Source organism: Choloepus didactylus, chromosome 3, assembly GCF_015220235.1.
Source record: "Choloepus didactylus isolate mChoDid1 chromosome 3, mChoDid1.pri, whole genome shotgun sequence".
NCBI classification, from domain to species: domain Eukaryota; kingdom Metazoa; phylum Chordata; class Mammalia; order Pilosa; family Megalonychidae; genus Choloepus; species Choloepus didactylus.
In genome coordinates, this window is record NC_051309.1 from 170,501,997 (window position 1) to 170,519,025 (window position 17,029).

Sequence of the window (17,029 nt, forward strand, 5' to 3'; positions counted from 1 at the left end):
ATTCTCTCATGCTGGGGGTCTTGTACTCCTAAAGCAAAATATATATACAGACATACATTTAGAACAGACATTTCAAAAATTATGTTTCAAAAAAACTGCATTCTATCTTTCACATTTTTACCCTAAAAAAGTGTTGGGTATGCTTTATGCAACATAAAAAAGTACCACTCTTTTCAGAATTTATCCAGAAAAAAAAATATTTTAACATTATTGAATAAAAATCTTTATTTATTTGTACTTGAAAGAAGAAAACAAACTATTCTTTTCAAAGCAAATTTCTCAAATGTCAACTAACAACTCTTATAGGTTCCTAAAGTCACAATAAAGTTAAGCCCTAACCTACAAGAGTGATCTAATATGATTCATATTACAATAAACAGCTGGAAATAACTCTCTTTCTAAAAGTACAAAGATGATTAAAGTCCTTTGATTTCAAAATAAGAACTGTGGTGCTTCAGCCAATTAATTATTTAAGGATGTGCATTAATTCCATATATTTCAAAATATAAGGGGTTTGTGATAGTTGAGGGGAAAAATATGTCACTACAAGAGATAGCAAAGTGCAGGGATATAAGCAAAGTTATCAGCTTTTTTCAATGATCTTTTAAATGTTAGTCAGCATACCAGACCACATTTATAGAGTTTTTTTTACCTCTTTTTTTATAAGCAATGATTTAAAAACCAAGCTGAGAAAATGACATTAACAGCAGCTTATTACTTGGGCCCGTAATGTCTGAAAAAAAGACATCCAATACAAGGCCAAAGTTTTCTTAACTGGACTACTAGATGACCTCAAACTTTAAATGACTGTGAAAAGAAAAACAAGACAATTTCTTGTTGTAAGGGAACTAGTAGCACTGTGCAAAGATACTAAAATATAAGAAATGTTGTACAACTGCTCAGTGCCTTTAATTTACTAATATGAATCTAGAATTTCTAAGAGGAAAATATAACATAAAATAATTTCCAAGTTGAGTGGGCATGAAATCATTTTACATTTGGGAAATGCTAAAATATATTGTTAAGAATCTCTCTCTTTTTATTAGTGTGTTAGGGGAGAGAGAGGAGTGAGAGGGTAAATTAATATTAGAAGAAAGTATTCTTATACCCATCCACTGAAGAGTTAGTATTAAGAGGAAACCCATGATTTTTTGTAAAATGAGTGGTACCATTAATTCACTTAAAAACGTAAAATTAAGGCAGTTATGGTCTTTCAAGCCATGAAAATCCATTTGAGTACACTAAACTGTAGTAAGAGAAAAACTTTTAAACTACTGTTTTAGTCAGCTTCTAATATAATTTTACAAATTAAAAAAATCCTAAACTGGACCTTACAAATTAATCAATGCACATGACATAATACTCAATACAGATATTTTTGTGCAACTTTTATAACCTTAGTATATCAGGACAACAGACTTAAATTACAGCAATGTCTCACTGAACTTTGTATCTGCAGTAAGATTATAGAGATAAGAATATCAAACTTATATGCACCATTATTTATTCATTTGCTACCCTGCCTCAACATCCAAATGGATAGTTCCCTTCCAAAAATAAGACAAATCTAGTGCTCTTTGCTCTATTTGGTTATGTGCCATTAAACCGTTGCAAAACAGATTTACTAAAGGCCTATTAAATAAGATGACATTATATACTTCTCTCTTCTCTTTCTTTCTATTATAATTTCTGACTTTTCTTCTTCTCCCACTTCTTTTCCTCCATCACCATAACCACCAATCTCCTAATCCTTCTATTTTCCCCACTCAAAATCTTAAACTCTGTGTTTTCTCATTGATTTCACACCAGTGATCTCGCCCCCCCTCTGTGGTAGGCAGAATTATAATGACCCTTGCCTTTGTAGACTCCCCTGTGAAAGAGATGGGATATCAAGCCCATGATTATGTTACCAATCAGTTGATTTTGAGTTAACCAAAAGGTAGATACTGCGGTGAGCCTAACCTAATCAGGTGTGCCCTTAAAAGGAACTGGGATCTTCTGGCAGACAGATTCAAGGGAGATTCTTCCTTGCTGATTTCAAAGATGGTGGTAGTCATGTGCCAAGGAATGTGAGAAACCAGCAAGGAAAAGGGGATCTCTGCCCTAAAACCTTAAGGAAACCGAATGAGCTTGGAAACATGTTCTTCCCAACAGTCTCCAGAAAGGAATGCAGCAGCCTGGCTGACCCCTTGAATTTGAAGACACTGGAGAACCCAGCCTAGACTTGTGTCCTAAAGAACTGTGAGTTAATAAACGGGTGTTGTTTTAAGCTGCTAAGTTTTTTAGTAATTTGGTACACAATATTACAAAGCTAATACATCTTCTATGGTACACAAAGTTACTGGATCACAAATATTTTATTTTATTTTTGCTCCCACTCTTGAGCAGCATTACAGTAATTATAGCAACTTTCTATGTAGTATTTATGTTAGTCAAAATATATTAACATTATTCCACACTGATAAAATATCATTAAGAGCATTGCTCTCAGAAACTTCTGGAATTTAAAAGAGACTTTATACATATAGTTAGAAAATTATTAAGGCTAAAGAACAACCTGTTTTATCCTTAACTACCAAAATAATTTTAACAAGTTGTATTTATGAAGCAGCTTTTTCATTCTCTAAACTTTGCTACTACAACAATCAATCTGGTAAGTATTCATTTATATTGTCTAACAATTAGAAAGACAAGGTAAAGACCAATATAATTTCCTCTTAATATCACAGTGCAATTTATTGGGAATACCATCATATTAGTAAATATGCTTTAAGTACCATTAAGATTTTTAAATAGATTAAATAATCTAATGCCACTCTTCTCAGTGCCTAAACTATTCCTTAACAGTGACCAACCTGTAAAGAAGTGCTTTCCCATCTTTCTGGATGCTAATGTTTGATACTGCTGTTGGTTATGTTAGCATATAGGAAATAATCAACCTCTTCTATGCAAATAATTTACCACCAGTATAATCTCCTACAAACACGGAAGAATCTATCAAGCTAGTCTACTTATTCCCTATACTGACAATGTTATTAAGAAAATGGTACGTAACTATTAAAAATAAATTCATAAACTGTATGTTTTCAATGACTTCTTTTAAAAATGAGATACCTCCCTCCTCTACATTTTCTTCCAACAATCTACATATTTCAGAGGTGTTTATAACAGTAGTTTATAGCAAGAGTCCTTTTAATTTTGGCAACTAATGTTTTTTAATGAATTAATTTTTTCCATCAGATTTATTAAAGTTTAACATTTGTCCCATTTTGTCTCAAAACAAATGCATTATACCCAAGGCATTCTTTACCAATACAGCAGTATTTACTCTTTAATATACAGTCTAGAAAACTACATGACTACTAAAAGATTTGAATTCTATTTTTATATATTCTGTCAAAAAAAGCTCATGGCTAAAATGTATATACTTAAATTGTGTTTACATCTTTGTTTCCTTTATAATTGGCAACTTCATAAAACCATAATTAAATATAATTTAAAGACTGAAAATCTAGGGCTTATTTGTGGTAGAAGAATTGTAAATTTTCTTTTAAGCTAAATTGCTGTTCCCCCAAACATTCAACACCAAATGCAGTGGGGTTTGCCACCAAATACATATGATTTGCAGATGACTGTCAAAGTCTTATGCAAATTCCAAATAAGGCCTGTAATCAAAGAGAAAAGACATGTACCAACAAACATTAAGTTCTACCAATTTAAGGATCTATACTTATAGTTCTGTTGTTTTCTAAGTCATCTTTCTAAATATATACCACAAACCGAATTCTAAGAATAAATGTTTCCTAAGGAAAAATAGAAGAGTTTATTGCTATATTAAGTAAACCACAAAAATAAATATAATTATGCAAGACATGCCCAGATGAAGTTCTTGAACTTATACTACAAGATATCTGCTAATCATTTCATTCCTAAAACACCACCAGTATTCAACAATTGAGAACCTATAATGTTTCAGGCACTGTGCTAGGAGGACTGGACATCAGAACAAAACAAAGCCCTATCTTTTTAATGTGACAACATCTAGGACCATAATTTTCTGTCATCCTAGGCTAGGTATGCCAGTAAACTAATATTCAACTTTCAAAACCCAGTTCAGATGTTATATTTTTTAGAAAGCCGTCCTTGATTCCCTGCTGTCATTCCTTTAGGATTACTCATTTTAATCGTAATATACTGGATAATCTTTCTTTTCTATGCACTAGGAATTCCTGGAAGGCAAAACTATTTTTATTGAAGTCCATAATCGGTATCTAGCTCTTGTGTCTGGCACATGGCAGTACCTTATGCATACTGATGCTATGAAAAACTTGATAGCTCAGAACACAGCAGAAAACAATCTTACGCATTATTTGAAATATGAATCTATTGCTGGTAAGCACTTGTTATTTTTGGCAAGTTTCTCCCCATAAACAGGAGACAATCACAGGTTGTTTTAAAGTGCATATATAAAATGATATCTATATAAAATAACCACTTTGATAATTAACAATCAGTATATAAGTGAAAGAGATACACTGCCCATCATATTCCCTCTAATTTAAATAGAATGAGACAGAAAATATATTTGCAGGAATTAAGTTTTTATGATGTCAGTAAATAGGAGACCATTATGTGAGAAATAATGCAAAATTAGCAATATGTATGAGGATTCAAATTTTATAAAAATGAAATTAATTAAGAAGGAAGCAATAATTTTTAGGCAGTGCTTTCAAATTTATTATTCCCTTTTATAGGCAGATTAAAGAGGAAGAAAAAGTGACAACTCATTTCCTTGACCTGATACTTCCTTTAAGTAAACGGTTTGAAATTCTCTTGAATCTAGTGAGAAGCACAAGAATTCAGCCTTTAGCCCCTTCCCTAAATATAAGCAATATAAGGGGGCCTGTGTTCAGCAAGTGCATAGTAAATACACAGTGAGCTAAAGTTAATACAGTGAGCATATTCCCAGCATCCCCTGACACCACTGTGAAGCAGTGGTTTTACTGACCCCATCCAGAAGTGTGACCGGAAAGTCAGCCCATTTCCCTTGCCCCAAGGATTGCCCTAATACAGACCAACCAGAGTGAATCCAAGGTCTATATAGTGAAACATGTTCAGGCAATACTATAATTTTTTATTCTATGGTAAATTGTGCATTACACTAGACACCATAAAAAAGGCCCAAGCCAGAATACCAAAGGTAATTTAAAAGCGATTCACAATACAAAAGAAATATTCACTTTAAAGATTCACTATTAATTCTTTTTTTCAATATTTAATCAACTCTCTTATTAGTCAGTGTAGAAAGTTTACGTATTATATTACAAGTTCTGAAATATTTTAAGCAGCAAAATGCACTTACATCAAATAATATTGCTCTGACAAAAACTGGCTAATGTGATTAAGCAAAAATTCATATTCTATATCCTTTAAACAACAAACAAGTTTACTTATGAGAAAATATCTTCAAAAGAGAACATCTGTCAATTTCAATTTGCATTGGACAGAAATAATTCACAACATTCAGATTTAGAGTTTATCAGGATTTCAAATACAGAAAATAAACTACTTACTTCTTTGTAACTGAGCATATAATATCTAAATAAAGTGCTGACATTTTTATGGCAAGATGTTAAAATCTATCCAATGAAAGCTCATCAGTACAGCTCACTCTTTCACAAAAATAAATGCAAAAAGGCCATCGTTTTTGCTTTTAACAAATATTTAAAATATTTAACATTCTTTTAGGTGAAAGCTCTGACTTAAGCAAAATAAATGAATCCTAAGATAACAATAAAATAGACATATATCTATTTCAGTCTTAATATATTCAGTGATCACTAACGCTGAAAATGAGACTTTATTGCTTCCTGTTAATATTTAGCATTTTATATTCCAAGGTGAATGCTTAAAATATATACATAATGAACCTGTGAATTTCTTATGAGAATTAACTAATGAGAGTCAAAATAATTTGAATCACCTTTATACACTACTATACAAATCATGCCCTCCCATCTTATGTTTAAACATTATTAAGTGCTTGTCCGTAAGTGATATAAGTTGTTTGCATTTCTGTAAGAAATGCTTGAGATTTATAATGTATTTTAGCAAGATCTTTGGTTTTGGCAGTAATTCCACATAATGATTATCAGGCATAAATGAAGAGCGATTATACTGGGAAATGATACCCTTCGTGGGCTAGGCTTAGAGCAACCCATGCTCACGAATTTCCTAACCATTCTGCCTTGCTGGAATCAAGGCAGCTAGGCTGCCTCCCCAGCCCACATCTCCCTGTCGCACCTCTTATCTATCTTAAAAGTTTTGTAGAATTATAAATACAACATAGACATGAGGTTTTTAAAATAAATAAAAAACATAAGTTCATAATGAAACTCACATACGTTTGGAGGGAAAATAGGCTGCTTAAACTTTATTTTTCAAAGCAATGTATTTTCATTATTGATCATGAGAGCCATTATAGACAAGATAAGATCACCCGAGTGTGCCAAGTTATTTTCACCTCAGTTTACAATCTTTTATCACCTAGTTGGTCTATAATAAAATATTGAATGAGCATAACCATGAAGATTTTAAGTATATTTTATTCTAGAACTGGTTTTAATATATCCATTAGCAGGATTCTTCAGCGATAGATAGCTTTAGGACAATAGCTTTAAAATTAAACCAAAGAACAAGATGCAAGGGAATTGGTAAGAGTTGAACAAGATGAGAGAACAGAGGTTCAAAAGATGCTTTGATTTAAAATAGGGACTGAATTTTACTTTATAAAGTTCATGCAAAGTTTCATTTGTGATGTAAGATTAGCCTTGAACACCACATTATCACTGACCCCTTCAACACCATTCAAAAACATCCAATTCTTAAGTCTTCAGATCTCAGTGAAGACTTAAAACTGTCTGTCAGACTGGACATTCTCCGATGCCACAAGAAGATCTAAGAATTTCTCTTTATGGCATCCGTACTGTTTATATGAGTATAATCCAGCAGCCAGCAAATGGACCAGCAGTACATATTACCTCCCAGCATGTGAACAAACCTGTCTGAACAGAGTATTTCCTTGAAATTCTTGCCCATGTAATGTAATTTTGACATTGAAAACTCTCCACCCAAGTTCCCTATAAATCTATCCATCCATTCCACTTCTGAAAGAAACAGAATGTTGTCTAAAGAAACGGAAGAAAGATGTGGACAAATGTGGGGGGTGGGAGAAGTGTGAGGAGTGGAAGAACAGTACAAATTATACTTAAAATTTAATTGCAGCTATTGTAATAATATTATCATGACAAATGAGATAGGGCTTTTTAAAGAAAGATATGTGTAACATAAACCTTAAGAACAACTATACTTGATAATTTAAAATACCTGATTTAATTTTATAGAGATCCATTACTGCACCACCCCCCAAGGCATCAAAATATTTATTTTATAGCAGTTATACTACTACAAAATTTAATCAGTGTCGGCTTGTTTTCTTGATGAAAGTGAGACTCTACAATTTCTGAAGATAAGTGATTTCTGTTGGAGAAGCAAAAAACCAAAGTAAAAAGAAAAAAAAAAATCTGATATAAATATGTACTAATACTTTTACTCATCAATTGACAAGGAATTTTCTATACTTCTGGCTAATAAAAATATTTATAAAATAAGCATAGAAAAAAATCTAAGAAATGCAAAAATAATCAATTACATATTGAGAAATATATTCTACTCTCTCTACACCATAACAGTTAAAATAAGTTGCCAAGTGAAATTATTTTTAACATGTCAAGGAATACAGAAAAGAGAATTTCGGTAGGACATCGCAGCTTATACATTATTAGGAATGTGAAAACAGCACTGGAATCACTACATAGAAATTTGGTGAATATTGTTCACTTGTTCACTTCTTGAATATTGTTCATGTTGAAGAATCAGAGAAGAGTATTATACCACCTCAACAAGTTCTTCTTTAAAATCGATCATACCAACCTTCCTTATTTAAGAGTACAAGAGAGTGTACGATAAGAAAAGTTTAAAAATTCAGAGTAAATAATTTTTTTTATTTTTTTATTTTTTATTTTTTTGCTTACCTTTTAAATGATCTTTCTCCTCTTTTCTATGCCAGTCCAGATGCTTGGGGATAGTTCCTCCCTGCCAGTAGATGGAGATAGTAAAATTGAGTCTTTGGTGACCTCAAATCCTAGTCTAGGTGGTTCAGAATCTTCAATTTCAGATTTTGAAGGTAAAAAGAAATTTGAATGATTGAAAAGACACATAAATCTTGCAAAAAAAATTATGAGTCAATCAAATAAACTTCTTAATTCATGGTCATTTGTACTAATCTTTAAAAGAGAGGGTCTTGGCTGGCATAGAAAAAAACAAAAGAAAGAGCATTATTGTGTAGGATATACCCCCTTGACTCTTCATTCTTCCCTTGTTCATTAAATAATATCTACTGAGTGCCTATTCAGCATTCCAGGTTACTGGCCAGATGCTGTCATATACATTATCCATAATACTTTCAACAACCCCATGAAGTAACAATCATTATCCTCAAACACCCTGTCCCAGAAACTATATTTTTAAAAGATCCATATAGTGATCTGACTCCTGTTTGTTAAGTTTCTGTCATCCTTCTGATGTTCAGTTAATGGCTTCTTGGATTTAAGGAGAATTAGTTTCTTCTTCCTACTAATAAATGGACCTTGAATTTGTTGGAAACTCCTTTGTTATTAGCAAGAACTGGTTTTGTTTTATTTTGTTTCAGATTAGTAAAATTTCATTGTAAGAGTAAAAAGGCTTAAGTCCTCCAACAGCCTCCCCATAAGAAATTCAAAATGCTAAGGTGCAGTCAGTTTACAGGGATTAAATGCGTCATCTGAATTAAAACAGAGTTCTGGAATCAAGCAGCATGAACACTTTTTTCTTTGAGAAACTGTGCACTTAAGATCAAATTCATAGGGGAAAGCATCAAAAATTGTGACTGGTAAGAATGGCTTATAAAAATAAGAAGTTATCATTTTACAAAGCTAACAGGACACATACATATCTCTTAGAGCTGACAAAGATGCAAACTGTAAGAACATTCAAAACTGAATTGATAATTGATGAAATTATGAAACAAATGGTTCCATTTCCATTTTTCTTACCCAGTTTAGTAAACATAAAGAATTTAAATGAATCCATCCTTTAAACTTATCACAAGCCAAGTCTAGGCTTCAATATTCCTTATACTCATGGTCCATGACTTGATTTGAACACAACACACTTTGTGAAAATAAACAACACAACTAATCAAACAAGAGTAATAAGAATTCAATCAAGAATGACATGATTAAATTAAACTACTCCCTTTTATAGTCACCTTTATCACTATGCCCAAATGAATCCACTAATATTTGTACATCTCTTGATAGTTCTTAGAATGATTTTCAGATCGAGTAATACTTTCTTACGCATAGAATTTTTCTGGCTATCACAACAACCCTAAAACTAAATGCATTATGTACACTTTATTACTGTGAAAATAGTCAGTTGTCACAATAGCTAGGGTCACCATACAATATCTTGTGCAAACCAATACATTGTTAAGAGTTAAAAGGGATGGTATTTTGCCAGGACAACAGACATAAACCGTGACTGCCCCAGAAAACTTGGACATATGTACCCTAATGACAAATGACAGCTTTAAACCTTCAATCCAGATCTTTTGAGTGTAAATCCTAATCTCTTTACACTACACCACACCACTCCAGGGAGTCTGTCAACCTGGACATCTGTGTGATTTATTCACCATTGTATGTGTTTCTGTTAGCATCCTTGCTCAACCCAGCCCTCTGAGTATAAATTTTTCATTGTATATATATATTTGGTCATATCCGTTACATTTACAGTACTTTACCTCAAGGGATATGGAAACAACAACAAACAACTTACATAACTTTTTCTGTTCAACTGCTTTTCAATGGGTTATTTGTGAGAGGCTTATAACACTACAAATGGAGGAGACATTCTTACCAAATTATTACCAATTTGCTGGATTCTAGCTCCTTTTCACTGTTTGAACATTTGGGTTGACTGTAACTCTACTTCTAACTGTAAACAGTCTTCCAAAATTTGCTATTCTTTAAAATGCAATAAATTCCACTTAATTTAGAGAAAAAGGGACATCATTTTAAATGTGCATAATGATTAGGGTTTAAAGAAATGTTGGAAACAGTGTACTAAAAATCAACTTACTAAATAAAAATTAAAAATTAATTATGCTTCACAATGTAGTGTCTATGTATAATTTTATTAACAAACCCTAAAATATCAGTAATTTTACCTAGAATTTTGTTTTCTTTTGGTTTTGTTGTTTAGTTTCTTTACTATTGTAACCCCCCAAAGCATAGAACAGTGCCTCACACATAACAGACATTCAACAAATATTGGTTGACTGGTTGAACTGTCTATGGAAAAGCCCAAATTTCACACGCAAGTATATTTAACAAAGGAAATTTGGTAGAAAAAAATGATGACACATAGGTTGATTCCTTTGGAAGGTCACTGGCTTAAGAAGAATTGACCAAGATCCCTCACATTATAAGAAAAGATACCAACAACCAATTGCCAGGTCATCAAATCTGTTTCTATGGAATTCGGATATACTCAATTCATGTTTGGAATCCATCATGATCTTCGAGATCCCTACAATAACACTTCCAACAACTGAAAGATTTCATCTAAAGAGCATCATTTTCAGGGAAAGTAGCTGTTTTTCCTTTTCTGAAATCAAAAGTTAAGTGTTTGGTGTTTATGGAGGGAGTATATGTGATTTGCAATGGGTGGAGGTAGCCTAAGAGTACATCGACTGAGAAACAGAATGGTGAACAGTTGTGTGTGCATACAAGGAAACATTGAGCTACTATGAGAAGGAGTGAAGCTGTGAAACACACACTGAGATGAATGGAACCTGTAGACAGTATTTTGAGTGAATTACGCCAGAAACAAAGGCAAACACTATAATGTGTCACCAGTATGGACTAACTACAATGTGTAAACTCAGAATTGAACCTTAAAGCACAGCATATCAGGGGAACACTTATTGTTATGGTCCCTAGATTGTAAGCTCTTACAGCAGTCACATTTATTCCTGAATTGTAATGGCTACCTCCAGATTCCGAAATGCTGATCCCTTTGTGTATAAACTGATTGATCCCCGTAACTTTGGGTATCTGTGTGACAGCTGAAACTCAGAGCTAGAGCTTGGCAGATATGAATGTCAGTATTAGCACTTATAGCAACTGTTTAAAAAGATGAAAAGAATCCAGATGTCAACGAGAGATATGAATGAAACAGATGTGGTTAGGACTAGGGCAAATCAGGCCAAAGGGTAAAGGACAATACTGACTGTGTTTTACAACTTCAAATTCCACGGGAGACCAAGAGAAGAGATGTTTAGTTGGTGCAAAATCTATATTTCCTAAACAATTTAACTCACACAGCTCATTCAAATACAATAATTACATGGAACTTTTAATAGGAAGTAAGACCTGGTAGGTTTGCATAGGTTCGTGTGAAATAGCGACACATCCCAAAGTAATTTGGACAGAGAATAAAAATATATCTGCAGGGCCTCCCTAAGGAGCTGGGGGAAAATGCAGAGGTGTTAGCTTCCTCACCTGGATTGTTGCTGATGTTCTCACAAGCACTGAGGACCGGCAGTTTGATGTGCCGAGCCCTCTATCAAGGGACTTGCCTTCATGAAGCACATCACTGCAAAGGAGAGGCTAAGCCTGCTTATAATTGTGCCTAAGAGTCTCCCCCTGAGTACCTCTTTGTTGCTCAGATGTGGCCCTCTCTCTCTAGCTAAGCCAACTCAGCGGGTGAACTCACTGCCCTCCCCTCTACGTGGGATCTGACTCCCAGGGGTGTAAATCTCCCTGGGAATGTGGGATATGACTCCTGGGGATGAATCTGGACCTGGCACCGTGGGATTGAGAACATCTTCTTGACCAAAAGGGGGATGTAAAATGAAATGAAATAAAGTTTCAGTGGCTGAGAGATTCCAAATGGAGTGGAGAGTCACTCTGGTGGGCATTCTTGTGCATTATATAAGTAACCCTTTTTATGTTTTAATGCATTGAAATAGCTAGAAACTATCAAACTGCAACCCAGTAGCTTTGACTCTTGAAGACGATTGTATAGGAATGTAGCTTACAAGAAGTGACTGTGTGATTGTGAAAGCCTTATGGATCACAGTCCCTTGATCCAGTGTATGGATGGATGAGCAGAAAAATGGGGACAAAAGCTAAATGAAAAAATAGAGTGGGGAGGTGTTTTGGGTGTTCTTTACTTTTATTTTTTATTCTTATTTTTACTTTTTCTGGTAAAAGGAAAATGTTCAAAAACTATATTGGGGTTATGAATGCACAACTATATGATGGTACTGTGAACAACTGATTACATTTTGGATGATTGTATGATATGTGAATATATCACAATAAAATTGAATTTAAAAAATGTTAAGTGTTTGTTTTAAACATAATATCCTCATTCTCTTGACCAAACTTGGGATACACACACATCCTAAACAATGACACATTTGAATATCTTCTTTTTGCAATTCTCTTCCTTACCACAGTTCAAAACTTTCACAGTTCACAGTTCAAAACTTGTTTTAGATAACTTTATGCTTTAATGTTTCTGTGCCAGATGTGAAGTACAAAAAGTAGTGCTTAAAACTGTCTGTAAGTACTCTGGTGTTAGAGTACAGTAGTACCATTATGCTAAAGAGCATGTCAGTAAGATGACCCAGACAGAAGAATATAATAACTGGGAAGTTTTTGAGACAACAGCAAACCTTGACATGATTTTCTAAATAATGTCTATAATCCTCTGTTCCTTTATAATGGCTCCAATTATGAAACTAAGCTTCAAAATTCCTCTACCATGTTAAACTTCTGAACCAAGTATTTAAAAATAAAAGCTATTTTCTTGATCCTTTCAAACCAATGGCTTGAGAAAGTTTTGAGAATCCGATGAAAAGTATGGATGCTTTCACCAGAGAATTATATATCTAAGTACATATTCTCACAGTTTCCACACAATAGCATACAATTTCAGAGTATTCACCCAACCCCCAGAAGCCATCTTTGAACCCTTTAATCTATGAAAACAAGGTTAAGAACACTTTCTCCAAAAATAACTTTTCCATTATAAAGCAAAATAAATAAGTTTTTCACTCCAGGATCAGCTAACAGTGCCATTTTGGTAAAACAACATCAGTGTGAAAAGAGTAACCAACTAAGGAATCAGGAACTTTTTAAAAATGTATTAAAAAAGATTAACTTGAGTTTTGGAGCAAGTTGAAAAATAAACCTTTATTTAGTGTTAGTGCAACATTTTTTTATATAAAAATGACAACATTCTACACACTGCCAATGCAACTGTGTAAAAGTATTTAATGTACTGTCTGGAAAAATACATCTCCAGGATGTCGTTTAGAAGAATCTAAAAATTGTCTACATTCACTAAAAGAAAACAAAATAAAGTATATCATCATCTTTTGGGGAAAGATTTTGTTATCAAGAAATTTATGTACAAAATAATATAGAAGATATATCAATTGCACTCCTATATTTCATCGAGAATAATTTAATTACTCTGATAGTTTTCAGGTGAGAATAACAGGAACAGTTACTGCTTTCAGAGCACCTACACTGTTAGGCTTTCTCAGGAACTACCTTGCAGCTATACTGTGGAGTAGACCTAACCATCACCACTCCACCAAAGGGAAAACTTCTAAATGGATTAAGACATCGCAGGCTGAGAAATATTAAAGTAATAACAAATGAAAGCCCCACCAGGGAAGATGCTCCAAACTGTAGGAATCTGTTGTTGACAAAGTTGCTCCCTTTCATGGCAATTGTAAATAATGTTTTTATGGTGAGTGGTAGCAGGAGTGCCTATTTTTTTTAAATTCAATTTTATTGAGATATATTCACATATATACAATCAACTGTTCACAGTACCATCAAGTAGTTGTGCATTCATCACCCCAAACTATTTTTTTGAACATTTTCCTTGTACCAGAAAAAGTAAAAATAAGAATTAAAAAATGAAAGTAAAAAAGAACAAGCAAATCATCCCCCCTCAACCCACCTTATTTTTCATTTAGTTTTTGTCCCCTTTTTTCTACACATCCATCCATACACTGGATAAAGGGAGTGCGATCCACAAGGCTTTCACAATCACACTGTCACCCCTTGTAAGCTACATTGAGAAAGTTTTGAGACTCTGATGAAAAGTGACTGTGTGATTGTGAAAGCTTTATGGATCGTCTTCAAGAGTCAAGGCTACTGGGTTGCAGTTTGATAGTTTCAGGTGTTTACTTCTAGCTATCCCAATGCATTAAAACCTAAAAAGGATTCTCTGTATAGTGCATAAGAAAGCCCACCAGAGTGACCTCTCAAGTGCCTGTATTTTTAAATAAACAAGTCGTTCTCCTGAGCCATGTAGGTGGGTTTCAAATAGCATAAAATATATTTAATTTGATTCCAGTTTTTGTTTTTTTTACTAAGTTGATAGTGTTGCATTTCCAGAATGTGCTTAACATAAATTTTCTTCAATTCATTTTTTTTTTAGCAGCAAAAAAGCCCAATTGGTCAGACTGGAAAGTAATAAATACAAAGATTGTACATGTCATTATTTTTCTGTTCTCAAACAGTTATAACATGAATTAAAATAGTTCACCAGATTTACTTTTTCATAAAGGAGATTAAAGAACTTCTGAAAAGCCAGCATTATCATATATTTAAGTGTATATATGTAATTTAATATTTCATTCAATAATATTAACTAAAACACATTTTTTCTTGACAATTGTATAACAAATAGGTGCCATCCTCAGTCCTTTAGTGCATATGGTACAGTAAATTTATGGCAAAAACAGTGTTCAGTGAGTACATTTTAATCTTCCTTGGATTCAGCCTCATATAATGCTCTGAAATCATCATCACTTTCTTCATCTGTTATTGAAGGGTATAAGTGAAATGAAGAAAATAGTGAATAACTCTAACCTTCTTATTATTTTGCCTTTTATCCCTCTTTCCAAACAAAAGTTTAGTATAGCAGTAAAGTATTTATAAAAAGTTAAGTATAATAAAATCCTATAAAGGGGTTAAGTTATAAGTTACTTCTATATTTATTTACTCACAAATTTAGTATTTTAGTCAAGAATAAAATATTTCAACATGCCTATTAAGCTGAAAGTTTCTGTAAATCATTTAGGGAAAATATTCTAAGAAGATTAGCTTTCAGAATTATGCCTGAATAATGCTCTCAACCGATATTCATTGACTGTCTATGGGGTTCAGAGTATACTGTGTGGAGCCAGGCTGCTGCCCAGCCCTAGGCATCCTGGCTCACTGTTCCATGCTGACCAGTGTTATCTACTTGAACTACAAAATTCTAATAACAATAATGGGATCCTCCTCTTGAACTAAGTGACTTTAGAAGCATATAATAAATCTCCATATTCACAATTGTTTTTGATTTTTTTTTTGCTTCAGAAGAAGGTGGTGCTTGGGGGTGGTCCTAGCAGTGGAAGTTAATTGTTCTTATCTATCACTTCTCTCACACCCTGCTGTTTGTTACTTTAAGACAAGCAGCAAGTCATGTAAAGAAAAATTAGAGATTTGAAAAATATTCAGCATAACCACATGAGGCTTATGCTTTAAGTGATTTGTGTGCTGTTCACAAGCAAGTGATCATATCTAGTTTTAATATTTTTTCTACATTAGACATAGTTCTTAAAATTAAAACTATAAACCCAAATCAGAGTACTAAAAATCTATACAAGTGTAAAACAAAAATGTGAAAGACTCAAGTAAAAAAGACCAAATCATTTGATTCACTGACAAAAACATGCCATGTAAGGAAATCAAGTAATTGTATCTTCTATGACCAAAAAAAAAAAAAAAGCAATATATTGAATACTATGAATGTCATGCATCTACAAGTTTTAGTGACAGTTATACTTGCCACTAAAAAAAGGGGGGGAAGCTTTTGATACTTCAAATGAAATACTTGTTTATCTAATGTAAAACTAATTGTTGAGTTGGAAACTATATCGTTCCCAAGTTACCTTAATGCCAAACAAACTTTAGTGCTGAGAAAATTGTGTTGAAAAATGATTCCTGTGCAAACGCTGCGATTTTAGGAATATCTGTCATCAGAATTGAAAAAAGCAAAGGATGGGTCAGCGCATCTGGTAGAGGATCACAGATGCTTGACTATGAAAAAAATCCCCAAATCAGGGGTGGAGGGTGTTGGGGGGGGGGGATATGTAAAAACAACTCTCCCAAAATTAGAGGTATACTATTTTTATTTTTGTATAACTAAAAAGAGAGACAATACACACATTTTCAGAGACTGATTTTATAAGTGTTTTCTATTATTGAACCACCAATGGGAAAACGTAAGTTACTGGTTAATTCTTCACATGCTTCAATTTATTGTAGTATCTGGAACCAATGTCTATCCTCTCCTACCTTAGATTCTACAGAATTGCACCCTTCTATACCTGAAATTGGTTCTTCTACAAGATACTATCCTCTCTCTAATTTCTATACTCTTTTATACCTGATGATCTCAAGTACTTCTTGGATTTAAATAAACATCTTCTATAAGCCAATGCTATTTAAGTCTACAGCAATAGCCCAGAACCCTCCTCCAAGTAGCAAAATCATATTCCCAAGTGTCTCACACTTGCCATTCAAATTTAATGTGTCCTACTCCAAATTCATGATCATTTTCTGAGTTTCAGCTCCTCCTCTACTTTATTTTCTAATTTCTATTAATGGAATCACCATTTCACCATTGGTTACTGTACCAGTTTGTATATATTATGCCCCCCAGAAAAAGCAATGTTCTTTGATTCAATCCTGTGGGGGCAGGCATATTACTGGGGATTAAATTGGAATGCTTGGATTAGGTTGTTTCCATGGAAATGCGCCCCACCCGGTGATAACTCTGATTGGAT

The 17,029-nt window shown here is 33.4% G+C and overlaps 1 protein-coding gene across 1 annotated transcript in view; it reads right to left on the reverse strand.

The window, feature by feature from the left end:
• Positions 1-17,029, reverse strand: part of PDGFC (platelet derived growth factor C) — a 252,820-nt gene that overhangs the window by 109,978 nt on the left and 125,813 nt on the right. Inside the window, 1 exon segment of the mRNA XM_037830890.1 lies at positions 2-28. Within this exon segment, the coding sequence (XP_037686818.1) occupies positions 2-28 (27 nt within the window).